At 43.7% G+C, this 19988-nt stretch overlaps 1 protein-coding gene across 1 annotated transcript in view; it reads left to right on the top strand.

Moving 5' to 3' along the window:
- DSCAM (DS cell adhesion molecule) overlaps positions 1 to 19988 on the top strand; it is an 818243-nt gene that overhangs the window by 757991 nt on the left and 40264 nt on the right. The window contains exons 23-27 of the mRNA XM_046001392.1: positions 526 to 689; positions 2351 to 2449; positions 5833 to 6021; positions 7264 to 7554; positions 10918 to 11094. Coding sequence (XP_045857348.1) covers positions 526 to 689; positions 2351 to 2449; positions 5833 to 6021; positions 7264 to 7554; positions 10918 to 11094 — 920 coding nt within the window. The remainder of the gene's footprint in view (positions 1 to 525; positions 690 to 2350; positions 2450 to 5832; positions 6022 to 7263; positions 7555 to 10917; positions 11095 to 19988) is intronic.

The following is a 19988-nucleotide window of genomic DNA, read 5'->3' as shown; positions in this document are numbered from 1 at the left end:
CAAGGAAATAAATAAGCTCCCCGCGTGATGAGGCATTCTGCCTGACGTGGGGATGGCTGGACAGCGGCCACCATGGCAGCGGTTATAATGGCAAGGGAACTCTTTGTATTGTAGGAACAACGCCATCACCCTCCTGAGAGACCCCAGTTCACTTTTTGGAGGTCAAAATCATTAACAACTTTAAATTTAAGCAAGTCCACAAGAGACCCCCACATTTAGTTGTCCCTATGTGAGTGTGGGTCAAAATGGCATTTCTGCCCCAGAAGGAATTCCCAAGAGGAGGTGGCTGGTGCCTGCATGGTGGAGGGAGGAGAGGCAGGACCCAAGCCCCCGCACAGGTCTGACCTCCGCAGAACCCGCTCTGCAAAGAATGAAATCCAGCTACTTGATTGTTTCTGTCATGTCATCACAATTTCGTTCCAAGTATGCAGTTGACCTCAGAGAGAGTCTTCATGTTTTTTCCCAGCCTCAGCTAATTTGGATTGTAATTTCTTTAATCTGTGCCCTTTTCTTCCTGTGAGGTAGTAACGGGACACCCAGCCTAGTAACGATTGATGGGAGGAGGAGCATCTTCAGCAATGGCAGCTTTGTTATCCGCACCGTGAAGGCGGAGGACTCTGGCTACTACAGCTGCATTGCCAATAACAACTGGGGATCGGATGAAATTATTTTAAATTTGCAAGTGCAAGGTACAGAGTTTGAAGGCTCTTTTAAATGATATTTTTATATGTGTGCCTATATGCAAAGAGTAAAATTGAACAAACTTAAAGATCAGCCTTTCTGAAGAGCTAATTGCTATTTTTATATTGTGGTAAGATATGCTTGTTCATCTTGGAAAATGTACCGCAGCAAATCAAAGAAAATAAAAACACTTATAACCCCAAAGATAACACTATTTACAGTTTTGATATAGAGAGCCTGTCTCATTTTTCTTGATACATGCATCACTGAGAAAGTCCTTGATAACTTCTGCTAATTGCACGGTTTATTCTATGTATGTGTAAGGGGAACCTGGAAAACACAAACAAAAATAAGTCTGAATTGAGGTATCTTATCTGCTAATTAACTAAACTTTTATCTGTACTGGACGTTAAAAAGTCTCCAACTGAAACTCCAAGGATATTGCCCTAATATTTAGTTGGGTTTTTAATACAGCATATGTGTTTTTTCTTGACATCAAATACAAAATGTGTGTGACAAATTCAAGATAGTTAAATTAAAATCATGTGTAAAATCCCAAATGGCCACTGACTGGGTTCAGGTTTGGGTGAAGAGTGATATTTTATTAGTAGAAAAACCAAAGGATGTGCCTCTTTGGATTTAAGTGCTGTCACATTAATAAATCACAGTGAGTAAAAATAAGATCAGGTTGTCCTCAGTGGAAGGGAAGAGGAGGAGAACAACTATATTTAAAAAGATAATAATGCAGAATTGATCTGAAATTTCAAGTACATTAGAGTCGACAGAATTCCGTGGTTTTTCAGAAGATTGACATGATACTGTGAATCTAAATAGACAGGTCAGGTTTTCATACCTTTGGGTTAATATATATGGGCCTCTCTTTCAATGAAAAAGAGATGGACATTTTATGGGAAGTTTCTGTATAATTTGCATAACGTGATTATGCATTTCTTGAATGTTTCTGTCCTTGGTGCTGATCCAAGCTAATATTGAGGCCCACTGGTTAGAAGTATGTATTCTTCAAACCTTGTATGAATTTTCAAGTTCATGAACAGCCCCTCCATGGCACACCTTTCATTTCCAGAGCTGAAGGTGTGTGTGTGTGTGTGTGTGTGTGTGTGTGTGTGTGTTGCATCTTGGGGGAGTAGCTAAAAAAGTGGAAATTTTTGCAATTCTTTTTCGCACTAGCCACTCTCCCCTCCTTCCCTCCCTCCCCTACTCTTCCTTCACTCAATCTCCTCTCCCCCACTCCTCCTTCCCCTGTCACATCCCTGGGAACAGAACAGCTAAGTGGATGCCATTTATCTTTCTCACTCGGATTATGGCTGAAATTCAGAGTAATGCAAGCATCTTTAGTAAGTTTTAAGAAGACTTCAATTAGTGATGAACGACTCAGAAATTCAAGGGATCAGTGAGGAAATGAGTTAGATATAAATCCAAGTAGAAATGTGGTTGAATTTTCATTAAATAATAGATTCGCTCTGCTCTATCTCTTTAACCAAGGACATCAACTAAATAGACATTTTGACAGAAGTGAATTGCATATTTTGGCAACCTAAAACACTTATTTAATAAATGGCTGTTAAAGATGATTTGGTAAATGGCTGTTCAAGCAGATTAAAGATGTGAAAAACTAATTCTTGTTTTCTAAAACCTGTTTCCTATCCAGTTCCACCTGATCAGCCTCGACTTACGGTGTCCAAAACGACATCTTCTTCCATTACACTCTCGTGGCTCCCTGGAGACAATGGGGGCAGTTCCATCAGAGGTAATGAGCAATACGTTGCCCACAGTAGTTGACTGTCACTATCCCCAGGCTAATAAATGACACATCTCCACCAAATAATCGTTATGTGTTAGTTATAATTAATTCCCCACTACTTAAACAGCAAGCCGCACATCTATTTTTATGGTATTTACTGAAACCTATCATTCATCCAAGGCATCTCATTCACAAAATTACCATTGTTCCTCCAATCTGAGTAAAAGATTAACAAAGGCAGAAAAGAAGGAATTTGGTAATCTATCCCCCAAGATTCTGCATACTGTTTCTTCCCCATGTTGTCAGTACTCTATCATTCATTCACCCCTGTATCCAGTCATTCATTCCAGTAATTAGTAACTACTAATATAATTTAATTACTAATTAAACAGTTATTTTTCTCATTTATAAAGCACAAAAAGATGGGGAACCTAGAGTTTAGGTAGGAAATGATCTATTTGCACCAAGTTTTACATTTAGTCCACAGCAGAAAAGAATATAGTGTGAAAATCCTAGCCTGTGTAGAGTTGGAGAAACACCATTCTGAGCTAGCTGTGGCCACAGGGAAGGAAGAGAACCCAGAGAAACATACCAAAAATGCACAGGAGTCGGGGGCTGGTGCTAGAGCACATGGGAGGGAACTTCTAAAAGCAGAGGACATCCCTTCTTCTAAGTGGGGAGGTTGAGCAGACAACTGGAAATAGGGGGTCATTTCAGGGTGAAGCCAGCAGTATGCTAGAGACAGTAACTTACAGCTCATGAGAGCAAGCTCTCCTGTCCCTTTCTCCCCTTACACTCAGTGACACACACAAGGTGGGGATCATTACATGCCCCCAAAATTAGAAATGCTACTAGTCAAGGCTCTGGTTTTTTTTTTGTTTTTTTTTGTTTTGTTTTTTTTGTATAGCCAGTTGTTAAATATTTGTCAGTTTGAGTAAAGGGGAGTATCTTCCTTTTTTTTTTTTTTTAAGAAAACAGTGAATTTATTTTTTTTAATAGTTGGCTGATTGGGGATGAGAGGATTGTGTTTGTAGGTTTGAGGAGTGTGGGGGAAGATTTGTAACAGCTACCATGTAAAATGCACAGGGAGTCATTAATAGACCAACAAAGCCATTGTCAAGAGGGAGTGAGGCCCTGGCTGCATATAAATAGCCCAAATTGTGGTGGTCACAATTTCACAGTCTCATGACTTTGTCAAGTGGGGCTGGGCACCTGGGAGGAAGAGTGGATTGCTGTTTACCGGAGCTGCTAACTGGCAGAAAAAATGTGGCTAGAGTTAGAGTAGTGTGTGAAAATAGGCTCCTTGTGGAAATGGTCTACAGAAGGTTCTAGGCTGATTAGAGAACATTGTTATGGGAAAGAAAAATGGGGCATTGAGGCAAGAGTTCAATGGACTCTGGAATTCAAAGCTCAACTAGAGTTTGGGTTCTGTAAGTGTGAGAGCCTGGGAAAGGTGTTGCAGGAAGTGTCAGAGCAGATCTTGAAAGTGAAGCCATTTTAGTAATGAAGAGTTTCCAAGGAAAGACAACCAGGGGCCCCTGAAACACAGTGGTAGCCAAAGCCATTGGCACGGGGGCTCCTATTGCCAAGGGTTACAAGAACTTACCAGATGTTATTTGGTTGGAAGAAATCAGGAGGGAAGCGTTCTTCCCATGATGTTCAAGGCAGCGGGAGGTGGTTTGGACAGAGCTGGTGTGGAACCCAGGTAATGACAGTGGGAGCATGGGGCACCCAGATCCCTCACCCACCTGCCAGGTACTGCAGGAGCTTTGAGGGGTACAGATCAAGGAGACTCAAATAGAAAATGAGGTTTGGAAAGGAGGAGGGATCCCAAGGCAGCAAAGGGCCATGGGGGTGAGAAGGAGCAAAGAGTAGGGAAGATCCAGACCCTGACCACAGAAGAATTGAGGGTATGTGACCTCCATATGAGAGGTCTGCAAAACATTAGATGCTGCCAGTGTGGGCTTAAAATCCTCTGTAGTGTGTAGCTGAGAAGTGCTTTACCTGTGTTTAAAAAATATAGCCCCAAAGGCCAGAGGGAAGATAGCAGTCCACCAGCGTGAGGACACCATGCACCAGGCAGACTGGTCCTGGGTTGTCTGGTGTGAACATGGAAGAGATGGGGACAGAGAAAACTGGACCTATTTTCCCCTCCCAGGAAGTGACTGGGTTAATAGGAATGGTGACTATAACAAGGAGGAATGTCCCAGTCATCACAAGGGCCAGGAGAGCTGGCTTCAGATTCTGAAGGTGGGGTTTGACTCTCACTGACTTACAGGGCCCTTGAATGGTCATTTCACCTTCCTGGACCTCAGTGTTTTGCTCTGCACCATGGGGACAATAATCACTATCTTCTAGGGGGTTATGTGAGGTAATGAATGCAGCAGGCTGAGGACAGAGCTGGTACCTGGTGAGCACTCAAGAAAAGGACACTTGATGTTCGTGATCATGGAAATACAGGTGACAGTTATCATGTGCAGAATTGAACTTTTGGAGGGATTTTTCAGACTAAGGAGAAGTCAGGTGACTGTTGAAGTGTTAGATTATGCTGAGTGAAATAAGTCTAGCAGAGAGAGTCCATTATCATATGGTTTTGCTAATTTGTGGAGCATAAGGAATAACATGGAGGACATGGGGAGATGGAGAGGAAAAGTGACTTGGGGAAATCGGAGGGGTAGACGAGTCATGAGAGACTGTGCACTCTGAGTAGCAAACTGAGGGTTTTGGAGGGGAGGGGGTTGGGGGGCTGGGTGAGCCTGGTGGTGGGTATTATGGAGGGCACGTATTGCATGGAGCACTGTGTGTGGTGCATAAACAATGAATTCTGGAACACTGAAAAGAAAAAAAAATAAAAATTTTAAAAAATTAATAATAAAAAAAGAAATGTTGGGATGGCTACAGGATTTAAAGCCAGTTCCCTTAGGGATTGTGGAGTGGGTAGCCTCTGGTTGAGGAGATTCCTACCCCCTTGACAACATATCCCTTTTCCAGAGCTTGGTACTCTTAAAAATAATTCCTCTTCAGACCATGTTGATACCCAAAGATTCAGGCACATGTGAGCTGAGGGCAGATTTCTAAAGACTTAATGTCCATCCTCTGCTGCCTGCTACACCTTTTAAAAGGAAATGGGGAGAAAGTAGTTTTATTTTCACCACACCAGTTAGCAATACACCATAGTAATATCTGGCACGGCCTCAATGCTAATCAGAGCATCATCTCATCACTACTCCCAGCCTGGGTTCAATTTCTTGGCATCAGGGAGACTTCAGATGTTTTCTTCCAGAGATGCATGAATGCTGAGAACTCTCGTCTCATACAAAATGCCAACATCCACCAACTCCTAGTAGAAAGGAAATAAGATTCTTTTGAATATTTCTTGTGTTCTGTAGGGTACATATTGCAGTACTCCGAGGATAACAGTGAACAGTGGGGAAGTTTTCCAATCAGCCCAAGTGAGCGTTCTTACCGCCTGGAAAATCTGAAGTGTGGTACTTGGTACAAGTTCACTCTAACTGCCCAAAATGGAGTGGGACCAGGACGCATCAGTGAAATCATAGAAGCAAAAACGTTGGGGAAAGGTCTGTACGCCTTCCGCTGTCTGCATTTCCTCTGGTTCCCAGATTGAATGGGGCATTGCAATCACACATAATGCGTCATATATTTGCATGCCTGTTTGTGAGTTTGAACTTTGTTATTCCCAAAACAGGTTTGGGTGTGTTGCAGTGTAATGAGAGAGATAGCTGGTCCTCAGAGGATATACGTGGTTCTCTTCCTTCATTATCCCATTTACAGTAAAAATGAAGAGTGTCATTTGCAAACCAAGGGCTTTGGTGCCTACATAAATTGCCCTGGCTGGGTCGCCAAGAAATACGTCATTTACCCTCTCACCTTACCCTCACACCTTCTAGTGTGGCCTTCTCCCTCCATCACTCCATGCTTCATCTACCCATAACTTTCCCTTTATCTCCAAGGACCCACTTTTCAGGTGGAAGGGAATGGGATAGACTGTTGACCATTAATGTGAGTTGGTTTTTTAATCTGAAACATGAATCTTTGAGGAGATAAACTCCTGGGCGGTGCGGGGTGAGGGGCAGAAATGGGGCTCAGCAGTGAAATTGTAGTCTGGGGGCACCAGTAAGGGAAAGGGTACAGTGGCACAGAGTCTAGGTGAGGTGGTAAAGAGAGGGTCTTTGGAGCTTTCCCTCACATCTGACTCTCATCTGGTACACAGGGCCACACTGGATAGCAAAAGAGCCAGGGATGGGAAGGCAAAGGTGTTACTTGGATCTGGCACCTGAGTTTTGATTAAGATTCAGCAAGGGTTCAGAGGATGAGGGATTAATTTATGCAGAAATATATCCATTAGGTCCCTGTGCTCCAGTAAGAAGTGCTTGGGTTGCAAGAGACACCAGTTGGAACTTCTGAAATCCAATTAGACTTATCTTGAGTCACGTCCCTCCACACAAGAGTGGAAATAGGTCATCTCAACACATAGTACAGTTCCTTCAGAATCACTCAAGGAAACACATATATGAAAATAGCATTTTTCTTTAGGGGCTCTAACATACATAACAATAATCTCTACCCACCCAATTTTCCCTCTCATACCCAGGTTATTATAGCTGGAGACAGCCCACTGGTCCATAGGTCCCTATAACTAGTGGGCAAATTGGGACTGGTCTATGACCCAGACTTGAACTGAGCTCCTCACCCAGGTGGGGAAAGCACCCCAGGGGAAATGCAGGACAACACTGATGACCAGCATTCCTGTATCCCCCGAGCTGGTCCCATGAGCTGAATGACTGTGCATTCTCCCACAGAACCCCAGTTCTCGAAGGAGCAAGAACTCTTTGCCAGCATCAACACCACACGCGTGAGGCTAAACCTCATCGGTTGGAATGATGGCGGCTGTCCAATCACCTCCTTCACACTGGAGTACAGACCCTTTGGGACCACGGTCTGGACCACAGCTCAGCGGACCTCTCTCTCCAAGTCCTATATCCTGTACGACCTGCAGGAAGCCACGTGGTACGAGCTGCAGATGAGGGTGTGCAACAGTGCTGGCTGCGCGGAGAAGCAGGCCAACTTCGCCACGCTCAACTACGACGGCAGTAAGCTGGCGGGCTTTGAGGCCCTCCCACACATGCATGTGCTTACAGTCCCTTTCCCATTCAACATTCACCCTGGGCACAGAGGGACCAGCGCCTGCAGATCCCTTTAGGCTTCAGAGCCGTTCAGCTGGCTCCCGGTGGGATTCCCTAGTTGACTGTGTTCACGGGACCATGGATCTGCTCCAGAAATAAGGCACTGAGAACCACTGGGAATCTCCTTAGGGAATCGTGGTGCAGGAGTGATTTCTCTTCGGGCTGAAAGATTCTTTGCTTTCCCTTACCAAACACGTGGTTCTGTGCGTTTGTTGATGACTCTGCGCTAACACTGCTTTTGTTGTCTCCCCACCCGTTCCCCACCACATCCCAACCCACATAACTCCGTCTTTGCTCTCATTTAGCCCTTAGACTGCATGGGCAGAAACAGTCTTCATGGTACCAGAGCTTCTGGTAGTCCCTGAGCAGAAACGCAGGCACTGATGAAAGTAATATAATATCATAGGATGTTGGTGTGTGTCCTGCCCCCCCCCCGACATGTGCAATTTGCTTGGACCTTCTGAAAACCAAGCAAGGTATCTTTTACTGTTTAGTCAACCAAAAATAAGCAATAGGAAATTTTATCTTTTTTTTTCCTACAACTTGTATCAAATGCCATTGATGGATATCTGCACAAATGCCAACCCAGTGAAGCTGAAAGATAGAGGGCCATTGATTTTTATGAGGTTAGGGAACTTTAGAAAGTCTTAAGCAACTATATGTTGGTGCTGATTTCTACAGCTTTGCAGTGACTTTCACTCAGGGTAAAGCGGTGACTGAGTTAGGTGCTCAATCACAATGTAAACCTGCCACGATTTTTCAGGATGTTGGGAGATCCTGGCTTAGCATCCCCTGCCCCTCCAAGATTTCTGGCCAGTTCCACTGACCAGGTCAGAGCACAGTGTTGGATGGCTTGGTCCAGAAAGTCTGCACTCAAGCAAAGACCCTACTTTATTCATCCATAGGCAAGCTAAATAGTGGTTCCCTCCTCTGCTTGTGTGCACTTGGGATCTTGCTTAATTAAAGCTCCAGCAAACTCCCACTTCCTGGGAGTGCAGTTTATACTATCCCAAGGATAGTGTCTGTGAACCCAAGGACCCTCAAGCTAATGAGGTGATGTAGACTGGAATCCTCATTTTGTCGTTTTCTCTGGGACTCTCCTGGAGGGCCCAGAACAAGTTCTTCCTGCTCTGGCACACTGGAAACCCACCCCAAGTCTCCTGCCCAGGGCCATGTCACCACAAAGTCCTTCCCAGCCAGAAGCCTGTCTGGCCTCTGGCATTTCCAGCCTGAGGCGCACGCATATAGGAAGACCTTTAGGTAGAAGTTTTCTAGATATTGTTAACACCAGCCTGGAGTCCTGCCTCTGAAATGCACTCCACCCCCATGGCCGTGGAATGGCTTGCCCAGCTTCTGGACTGCAAACCTACTACTCAAGAACCAATGCTCTTTGTGGGTGCCTTCTGTCTAACTTCCTAGCTTTCAGTTACAAGTGATGTCACTCAAAGTGTCCCATCCCAAAGCACCACCCACAGGCAGAGTAGCCCTTCCTACTGGCTTTCTCTTCAACATGATTTAATTCTTTGACCTTACAGAATAAAGGACTTTGACTTACCAAACTCTTTACTTTGCATTTAAGTGTTCCTCAAAGTCCTTTGGTGGCAGGTACACATTTGGGCAGGAAGCATAGTTCTGACTTTAGCTTATTGGCTTACATTAATTGACTTACAATAATCACACGCTGGAATGGAGCTTCTCTGTAATCTGTAGATACCAGAGTGCTGGGCTCCAGTGTGCACACTGGTGACATGGTCATGATAATCTTTTAACTAGAAATTACTCACATTAAGAATTTGAAACGTGATTCAAACTTACAGGGCACACTGAAGAATTTAAATACTTGTCCTCTTAAAAAAAATGTTTGCATTTTATCCATGAACTTAGATTATAACCATGCAAAAGTTCTGTGAGTTACATTTAAGTTCCCGAAATCTGAAGTAATTTTATTACACTAGGAAATAAAAATACATATTTTTATTTCCCTTGAAAAGGATTATGGATTTCTTTGAACTGATGTCATGGATAATATAGCTTTAATATCTCTTTTGTCATATCTGACTGAAGATTTTCCTTTCATTTGGAGAGAAACAAACATTGACCGTTAGCCTCACACCGACACCAGTCAGATCTCAGAATCTTCCATGTCTGTATTTGACTCTTTCTTCTGCCATTTCCTTAGCCAAACACTTGCACATGTCTCTGTGCCACCGTGGTTTTGCAGACCAGTTTCACCTGCATCCCATTACGTGGGTTCTGAGCATCCCCAGATGTGGGTTTCCAGCTAAAAATATGACATAGTTAGAACACTTTTCCTGACCTGGGCTGATAACATAGGGGACCAGGATTCTATTATCCCTGCTCTACTTACTAAGTGCGGGATAAAGATCATTTTTGCTCAGATGGAAATTGGATTATTTTTGCATCGTTTTTCCTGAACCACTGACTTCCTGGCCCTTGTTTTACATGGAAAATACAGTGGGATGGAGCATCTTATGTAAGGGAATGTGCTAAAATGCATGCTCCGCATAGTACGGGTCTATGTTTGAGTCTCTGTGCCCATCATATTCATCCTCTGCCTAGAAAGCAGCTTCAAATAGCTCAGAGTTCAGTCTGCTTGGGTGTTTCCTGATAATTCTAAATAATCTGAATCTACAGATGCTGTATAATAATGCCTGATCACTAAGGAGCTTGTCTGTAGACCTAGATGCTTCCTCTTTGAAAAGTTGTCTGCAGCACTTAACCCTAAAATGAGGGTTTCTAAAGTAGGAAAAAAAGCAAGTGAATTACCTGACCAAAAGGGATGCAAAGCTTCTTTAAGCCAGTATAACTGGTATAGTCTCCCTGCAGACTTCTGTCCACTGGCCAGACCTATTGTTCTTCCTTTGATGTGCGGGTTTTCAAGCAGTTGTACTATGGGTGACCGTTTCAGGGAAACGCATGTGGCTTTTTTAAGGACCTAGCCTGGACATTGTGCTTTCAAGTGCCTGCACCCAGCAGTACATTGCAAAATGAAGTCCCTTTCAAAGAAATGGGCTTCACCCTTTGTGCAAATCCTGATCTGATGTTTTGTCAAGTAAGTTGCAAGTTGGGCAGAGGAGGGGCATGAGAAAGTAAATCAATGAGTCAGGACCTAGATAAAGAACTCCTTTCATTTCTCATCACCCTGGACACCCTTGGATCACACAGCGTGCCTCTTGTAACCGTCATCCCTAAACCCTCCGCCATGCCGTCTTCATTAATAGTCATCTAACACCATGACCCTGCTTTCAGGTACAATCCCTCCACTCATTAAGTCAGTTGTGCAAAGCGAAGAAGGCCTGACAACCAACGAGGGGCTCAAGATGCTGGTGACCATCTCCTGCATCCTGGTGGGGGTCTTGTTGCTGTTCGTACTCCTGCTGGTGGTGCGGAGGAGGCGGCGGGAACAGAGGCTAAAGAGGCTGAGAGGTGAGTGGTGGCCCCCCAGTCACCTGCTTGCGCCACTCTCTCTGGAAGCCGACCTGGTGGGAGCTACTCCCCAGGAGAAGGTCTTTTATTCTCCAGGCCGGATCTCCCAATGACCTGACTCTGTGATACGCCTTCAGCAGGGCTGCAGAGCCCTAGGAGAAGAGTCGCACAATGTTACCACCCAACACAGTCAGACCCTGAGAGAGAGTCAGCCTCACACCAGTTTCCTAAACCATAGACATCAATAGGCAAAGAACATTATTTTCTCATGGGTCTTTCAACTCTGCTCGCTTTCTCAGCTATCTCAGCAAGGCCATCAATTATGGCGTCCTTTAAAAAGACCAATCCCATTTGCTGTGGCAATGAGAACTATTTTATTGCCAGGAAGAGGAAATTGAGGGCTTATAGTAAAGCATTGTGAGGCAGAAAACACACATTTTCCCAAATTAGAAATGTGAGCGAAAGCCCAGTGTAAGAGTTTCACTCAAACAACAAAAAACCATGGAAGACAAGAGCCTTGGCCAGACGAGCGCTATTATGAGCAGGGACCATTATTATCATGTCCAGCTCTGTGAGGTCCCCGGCGATGAAGCTATTTCCAGCTTCTGGCCGAGAGCCCTTCCTTGCCTTTGCACCGCAATGTGAGGAAAACGAGCTCTTTCCAATATGAAACCCCGTCAGGAAGAGTGGTTCTGAGTCCTTCACTTTTGACCTGTCACAGTATTCCACCAAGTCCCTTTTTTGATAAAATGCATGGACACAATGTTCTCATTTAATCAGTCCAGGGTGGACTAGAATCATGCAGCATTCTGCATGTTCCTAAAAGTTATACCTGAGGAACTCGTCTGGGAACCCAGTCCCCAGGACTTATCTCGCACGTCCCCAGACATCACTGATACACACAGAAAACACTGACATCTTCTGCAAACACTTCAGTTCACTGTCATCTCGTGAGAGCAGCAGAACATGGTACTTTCTCCCGTCTGCACTTATGTGAAGCATTTCTCTTTACATGGCCCTAACACATTTTCCTATCAATTTGCTTCCACTTCACTGAAAAATTAGAATATTTAAAGTACATCATGCTCTGTCTGTACATGTTAATAGCCCTTCCATTTAAATTTCCCACAGCCCCATCATTCAGATGAGCCATCGATCTCATTGAAACATCCTTGCTAAATCCCATTAACCACTTACTTAATTTTGCAGACTTAACTTAGTAAATCCTATATATCCTAAGCACCGTACTTTGTGCTTGTTGTTTCAAGACAGAGAGAAAGAGCCTTCTGAACTTTGGGTTTAGTGTAGGAGGCAGACACATGAACGTCTACCAGGAAAAGAACAAAAATGTCATGAATATCAAAATAGGGTTTCAAAAAATCCTACATACCCACAAAAGTGGGAGCAATTAATCCCAACTGGGGAGAGAAGGCGACGCCATCTTAGAGCTACATAAGAGTCACATAGTGCTTACGATGTTGAGAAACGCAGTGTAAGGTGAACTGTGTTGGATTACATTCACAAGTGCTCATCACTAAGATAACAAAAGGATGTTCTTCTAACCCTTTCACAGACAACAGAATCCCATATTCTGGACTTTAGAGACAACATTATTGAGGAACCAATAGCTGACAGACCAGCAAGGTTCTGTCCTTATTGCATTTATTTTTATTTTTTTAATTATTTTTATTAACATATAATGTAATATTTGTCCCAGGGTTACAGGTCTGTGAGTCATCATGTTTACACACTTCACAGCACTCACCATAGCACATGCCCTCCCCAATGTCCATCACCCAGCCACCCTATCCTGCCCTCCCACCCCCCAGCAAACCTCAGTTTGTTTTGTGAGATTTAGAGTCTCTTATGGTTTGTCTCCCTCCTGATCCCATCTTGCTTCATTTTTTCCTTCTCTACCCCCTTGGCCCCCCGCCCTGCTTCTCAACAATGTGGATGGAACTTGAGGGTATTATGCTGAGCGAAATAAGTCAATCAGAGAAAGACAATTATCATACGATCTCCTTGTTGCATTTAGATGGCCAGATCTAACTAGCTGCGTTTCAAAGGCTATGAATTGTTCACGTAACATCTTCTAAGAAAAACAGTATTTTTTTTCTTTATCATTTCCATTCAGTCACAAGGGTTTGGCAGCAAATGCATTAAACATGAAGGTACTCCTTCCTGGTATTCTATCACCCTCTGCCAAGTTGGTCGTTCCCCCCACCCATCCCGGCCCTATTGCATTACTCCTTCCTTCCCAGCTGTTGTTTAATTTGCCTTATTCTACCCATAATCTGAGCTCCCCAGTCTCTAAAGATGCTGAAGGTGCTGCTACCTCTTACCAACATACTGGGCTGTACTGATGGCAGGCCCACACACCTTATTCTTATTCTGTTGTTGTTGTTCTAGTTTTTATTTAAATTCTGGTTAGTTAACATATAGTGTATTAGTTTCAAGTGTAGAATTTAGTGGTTTATCACTTCCATACAACATATGGTGCTCATCACAAGTGCAATGCCTTATCATTCGGGGATTCTTTCGCAAGGGCTCCCACCAGGAGATATCCTGGGACTGGCACTGTTACTGTGGACATCTCTTCTCCTAGACACTGGTATTTCGTAGTGGCTCTTGGTAAAGAAAAGTAATACATCACATCGGAGAGCACAGCCTTTCCCGCCCCAGAAACAGTTTTGTTTTCTTTGCGACTGAGGAAAGACAGAGACTGCACAAAGGTTTCAGCAGGAAGAAAACAAGTACTGTGGGCAAGAGGGTGTACTTATGCGAGATGCTGGGGAGCAAAGAGTCCCAGGAAGTAGCTTGCTGGAGTACAAAAGTGTCTGCCGTCTTGCATTTTGCACACGCTTCACAAAGCCTTCCAAACCTGGCGTCGGACAAGATGGCAGCAAGAGTGCAAAGGACGGAGGCCCCAACTCCGGCTGCTTCCTAATGGCATGTGTTAATGTGGAGGCACAGAAGTAAATTCAATTCAACAAACCATTGTTGATCATCTGCCACGAGCTGGCCGTCACCACTTTTTAAATGAAACATGAAATTTTCTTATTAACCACTTCTATTTGATCACAAGTGTTTGGCTAGGTCCCAAAGAGAAAAATGAGGACTACAACCCTGTCCCAGAACCACAGAAGCTGACATTCTAGTAACAGTGAGGAAAGGCTTACAAGAGACAGACATCTTTCTCTAACTGTGAAAGTGCACCATGAAAGGACAGAATAGGTGATGTGAGTTATTGGGGAAGGAGGGGGGCTGGACTTGCCCACAAACATTTCTCTTTTAGTCCAGCAGAGCCCCCAAAATGTTAGTTAATAACATCAATTTTTTCCAACTCACTCATAGAGGAAAACTGCAGCCAAGCTTAATGTAGCAGGTGCCTCCCTATGAAATATAGCTCAGTGGTAGAGTCACCCAGTTTCAACCTGACCCATGTAAGGCACAGATCCTGGGCTTGGATTAGAATGAGTTCAAATATATTTACAGATTCAACAGAAAGGGTTGCTTCGTATAATATTGTTATTGTCCCAAATAAGGACTTTTCTAATAATATGTCAATGTTGCTTGAGCAACCACCAATGAGTACCAAAACTGGAAATAAAATTTGGATTATAGAAAAATATCATGGGGTCCCTAATGGACACCGTTAGAAGTACTATTTAAGGTCAACTTCATATTTTTTTTTTCCATTTTATTTATTTTTTCAGCGTAACAGTATTCATTCTTTTTGCACAACACCCAGTGCTCCATGCAAAACGTGCCCTCCCCATTACCCACCACCTGTTCCCCCAACCTCCCATCCTTGACCCTTCAAAACCCTCAGGTTGCCCCAACCTCCCACCCCTGACCCTTCAAAACCCTCAGGTTGTTTTTCAGAGTCCATAGTCTCTTATGGTTCGCCTCCCCTCCCCAATGTCCATAGCCCGCTCCCCCTCTCCCAATCCCACCTCCCCCCAGGAACCCCCAGTTTGTTTTGTGAGATTAAGAGTCATTTATGGTTTGTCTCCCTCCCAACCCCATCTTGTTTCATTTATTCTTCTCAACTTCATATTTTTTAATTGTTTGATTGTTAGAAACTACTAAATGTTTATAAGCAAGGTATATTTTACCATGAAGCCTAACAACCCAGTTAGGTGAATATAACATAACAGTCTTTTAGGTAAAAATGGTGAAAAGAAGGAAGGAAGGAAGGAAAGAAAGAAGGGAATCAAGCAATTTAGCCAACCTGTATTTCTTCCTTCCTGAGAACTTCACTAATTTTAGAGCAGAGCGATCTTCTAAAGTCTGAATTGTCTGCAAGTGCTACATTTAAAACAAAATCTGTAACCTTATCCAGGAGTCCAGAAGCAACATTTTGCTTATAATCATGCCCTGATTTCTCCCCACTACTAAATCCTTCAAAGTGCAAGGTTACAGAGCAAATCCCCGGCTGGGTCCATGATCCCAGAAGCCCCAACCTTGTAAAAATTTGATTCCCACGTCAAGTAATCAACACCAGTATCAGTAAAACTTCCTCCTTTAGTGTGAGTCTAGCCACGAAGGTGCAAAGTTATGTTGGCACCAGCCAGTTGGGTCAACTGGCATGCCAAGCCTAAAAGCCACTTTTGGAGCTTCAGATAAGCTTCATATAAAAATCAATGGAGGGTATAAAATTTGACCACGCTTCTGTGGCAAAATGCCTTTCATCCTGTGAACAGAAGCGTAGTTATTTTTTTTCCCTTTTTATTAATTTTTTCAGCGTAACAGTATTCATTCTTTTTGCACAACACCCAGTGCTCCATGCAAAACGTGCCCTCCCTATTACCCACCACCTGTTCCCCCAACCTCCCACCCCCGACCCTTCAAAACCCTCAGGTTGTTTTTCAGAGTCCATAGTCTCTTATGGTTCGCCTCCCCTCCCCAATGTCCATAGCCCGCTCCCCCTCTCCCAATCCCACCTCCCCCCAGCAACCCCCAGTTTGTTTTGTGAGATTAAGAGTCATTTATGGTTTGTCTCCCTCCCAATCCCATCTTGTTTCATTTATTCTTCTCCTATCCCCCTACCCCCCCATGTTGCTTCTCCATGTCCTCATATCAGGGAGATCATATGATAGTTGTCTTTCTCCGATTGACTTATTTCACTAAGCATGATACGCTCTAGTTTCATCCACGTCGTCGCAAATGGCAAGATTTCATTTCTTTTGATGGCTGCATAGTATTCCATTGTGTATATATACCACATCTTCTTGATCCATTCATCTGTTGATGGACATCTAGGTTCTTTCCGAAGCGTAGTTATTTTAAGCTTGCTTTGAAATGGGTTAATATTATAAGAACAGATCAGTTCCGGAAGGCCATTCCCAGAGAGAATGCAGCCTCGTGGTTCTACATGGGCACAGATGAAGGCCATGAGGGATGGCTATTGTCCGCTAAGCTCCAACATCCCTTTCATCTGGTCTGCAAATGAGCTAAATGATTTCCTTAATTGTAGGACCAAAAATGTGCTTGAACTTCAATAATCTAAAGAAGCAGCACCTGCTTCCGATCCCAAATAAACCACAAGTTCACCAAGCTAACAAATGCCCAAGTTGTGGTTTATCTGGGATCAGAAGCATGTGTTCTGAAACTTTCCCTTCCTTCCTTCCTTCCCTCCTTCCCTCTTTCCTTCCTTCCTTTTTTTCTTTATTTAAACCTTAATTTCTTAACAAAATTATTATTTCAAAACTCCAAATTTGCAATGGGAGAATTGAATAAAAGGAGCTTCTGTGTCAGAGGGTGGGGAGCAAAAGAACATCAGGACGGCGGCAGGGCCAAGCCAAGGGCAACTAGTGGAGTGAGAGACCGAGAGCAGGCCGTCAGGACGGAGAGAGCCGGCGTCGGTCCTGGCGCCTCCCCCACCTGGGTATTCTAGTTGGTCTGTGTTTGTACTTGCAGTTTTCTCAGATTGCAAGTATATAGGGTTTTCTTTTTTGGATATTTACTTAGTTGTGGTTTTTGGGATCAGCTTTCATAGCACACTGATGATTGGAAGTCCTATTTGTCATCCGGTAAAAAATATATATATAAATGCAGATTCATAGCCCTTATGAAAAAAGCTACTTTATGAGATCCATTTCAATTTCACAGAAAAGCAGGGACTGTTGTCAGGGAGCTTACGAAGAACGCTTGATAGGATTGTAAATCTAGGTAAAATCTGCTACTCCCATGCTGGTGTTCATTTCGGGGGTGGGGGGGGGCTAGTCCCTTCCCAACAGCAGGGTGAAGCTAAGCAAGTCCCGCTCTACCTAACCAGAATGTCAAAATGAAAGTGTAGTCACGTGGCGATGATGGGATTTCTCTTTTTTAAGGAAACATTTGGGCCCGCAAAGTATGAGAACGGCCCAGACTCTGGGTTGGCACAACTGTGGTGTTTGAGGCTTGCCTTGAGCTCCCCTGACGCCCTGTGGTGGTGCTGCCTGGTGGGCGAGAACCTCTGTGCTGTGCGCAGACCCACGAAGGGAAGAGTGGTCCACAAAAAGAACACGGGAGCGGGGCGAAACCACACTGTAGTACTCGTAACCCAACAAGGGTGCCTCTTCCCGAGAGCCCACTGAGTCATGCGGTGATCAATAGAGGACTATCTTCTACTTTTTCCCCTTCCTCCTCCTCCGTAACACTTTACGCGATGCTGCCTCGTCTCAGTCTCTCCACAGCAGTGCAAACAGGTGGTGTATAAACTTGGTGGTATATTACGCCCTATTTTGCTGATATGGAAACTTAAAGGAACTTGTCCAAAATCACATATCAGGTTGGAGCTAGAGAGAGCACCCAGCTCGCTACTGCCCTATCCCAGTTCTCTTTCCATGAAACTTCCTCAGATCTGGGAATGGTCAAAAAAGAAACTGGATGTCCCTTCAGTAGGGTTGGCTTTGAAAGGGTTGTCAGTGAAGCCTGAAGTTAGAAGGTATATCAACACAGAATCAACAGTCACTTTCTAATTTTATTTTTCCCATGGAAAATAATTTGGTTTTTTTATTTCTATAGTCAATACTTCTATCTTCCATATCTTCTGCCTGATGCCCTTATCTCTGCTGCTTCTCCTCACTGGATTATTGAAAGATGATTCTACACTCAGCAGCATTGCTTCTCACCAGCTCCTGAACCCTCACGGTCTCACTGCCACCCCACCCCCAAATGCTCCCCTGAAGGCAGATGACCAGTTCTCTCCTAATCACCAAATTCTCCTACCAGATACCGTTTGCTAGGACTCATTGCAAATGTTATTTTTTGAAATCCCTTCCTTCCAAATATCCCGGTGATATTTCTCTATCACGCCCAAGCCCAGAAGATTAACGGGGAAACACAGAGCCAAGGCTGGATATGTAGGAGTAGCAAAGGACTTTAGGAAAGGTGTCACAAAGTCTAAATCTCAGATTGAGCTGAGATTTGTGGGGAAAAAATGTGACAGGCAACACAAGAGACCGTTTAGCAAGAACAAGACTTGAGATGATGTTCTCATATTAACAGATGGCAGGTAGAAAGAACGACTCAATGTCTGCTGCGCTTTCATATGCACAAGAGAAGTGCTATTCAACCCATAAAATTTGGAAGAAGAATTATAAAAAAGGAAGAAAAGGACAGAGAGGGAACAGGAAGGAGGATAGGATAGAAGAGGGAAGAGAGGGAGGGAAAGAAAAGGAGAAAAGGAAGGGAGAAAGGAAGGAATGAGAAAAGGAAGGAAGGAGCTTAAGAAAATAATCAGAGCCTCTGATTATTTAAATTGACTTATTCTTTCAAAACCTACTATGTTCTAGTCATTATGGGAGCAAAGGAGGGGAAATTGCATAAAATAATAGTTCTTACCTCTTGCTAGTAGAAAGGAAGGCATGTTTACAATAAACTATTGCAAGAATTCTAAATGGTGAGCCACATAATATGGACACCAGTAAATGCTATGATGATACACTGAAGGAGAAGACTCTTTCCTCGTAGGAATTACTAGGAAGGATATCATGTAGTACTGGTCCCTAGACCCCAAATCATGATGTCCTAGGATTCTGGATAAATATTTTCCCGAAATAATCCCAAAATATTTCTGGATAATCTTTGAACAGTCAAATTAAAGGTGTTGCAAACTAGTTATATTCCATACCCATTTTCAAAAACAGTAAATTCTAGAAATTACAGATTGAAATAAAGTAGTCTAGGTTATAGGAAGCATGTTTTGTGAGCAATCAGGGAATTATAGGGATCCGCAGAGGCCCAGACAAACTCCACTAGCATTTGGATGGGGCTAATAATGGAGTGCCAGGTTGAAGTCTGGGCAGGCTGAGTCCATTTTAGAGGTGGCAGAACGCCAAGAGGGAAAGCGAATGTATTAATGGAAAGACTCCAAATTTGAAGAGTTTTTGAAAGGCTGGAACAAAAGAGATAAAATGTAATAGGGATCATTGAAAAATCTGCATAACTTGTAAAAACTCATTTGCAACCCACATAATGAGCCCTGCGTCCTCACAGGTGTGGGAGAAGGAGAATATCAAAAAACGACCAGTTTCTGCGCTGGGCCTCATTTAATGAAGGACAATAAAAAATCATAGATCTTTCACAGAAGAGATTCTCAGAAAGAGAATTACCTAGAAATTATGCCACCTGAGGAGGGATGGAGAAAATTAGAAACTTCAACTTGGAAAAAAGACAGGTGGCTCACAGCTGTTGGAGATACTCGCATGGCTTGTGAATGGCTCCAGGTGTCCTCATTACGTCCAGGTAGAAATTACATCAAGGGATCTCAGCACAAGAGCACAAAGATGTGTCTCACAATGAAGCCTATCCCCAGGAAAAGCTGGTGTGCCTAGCAGGGACCGGACTGAGCCTGGAGAGGAAGATGTCTCAGCCAATGGATGGAGAGAGGACATGGGAACTGGAAG

The sequence above is a fragment of the Meles meles genome, chromosome 4 (genome assembly GCF_922984935.1).
Source record: "Meles meles chromosome 4, mMelMel3.1 paternal haplotype, whole genome shotgun sequence".
In the NCBI taxonomy this organism is placed as follows: domain Eukaryota; kingdom Metazoa; phylum Chordata; class Mammalia; order Carnivora; family Mustelidae; genus Meles; species Meles meles.
The sequence above is the reverse complement of the archived record's forward strand: the minus strand, read 5'-3'. Positions and strand labels throughout refer to the sequence as shown.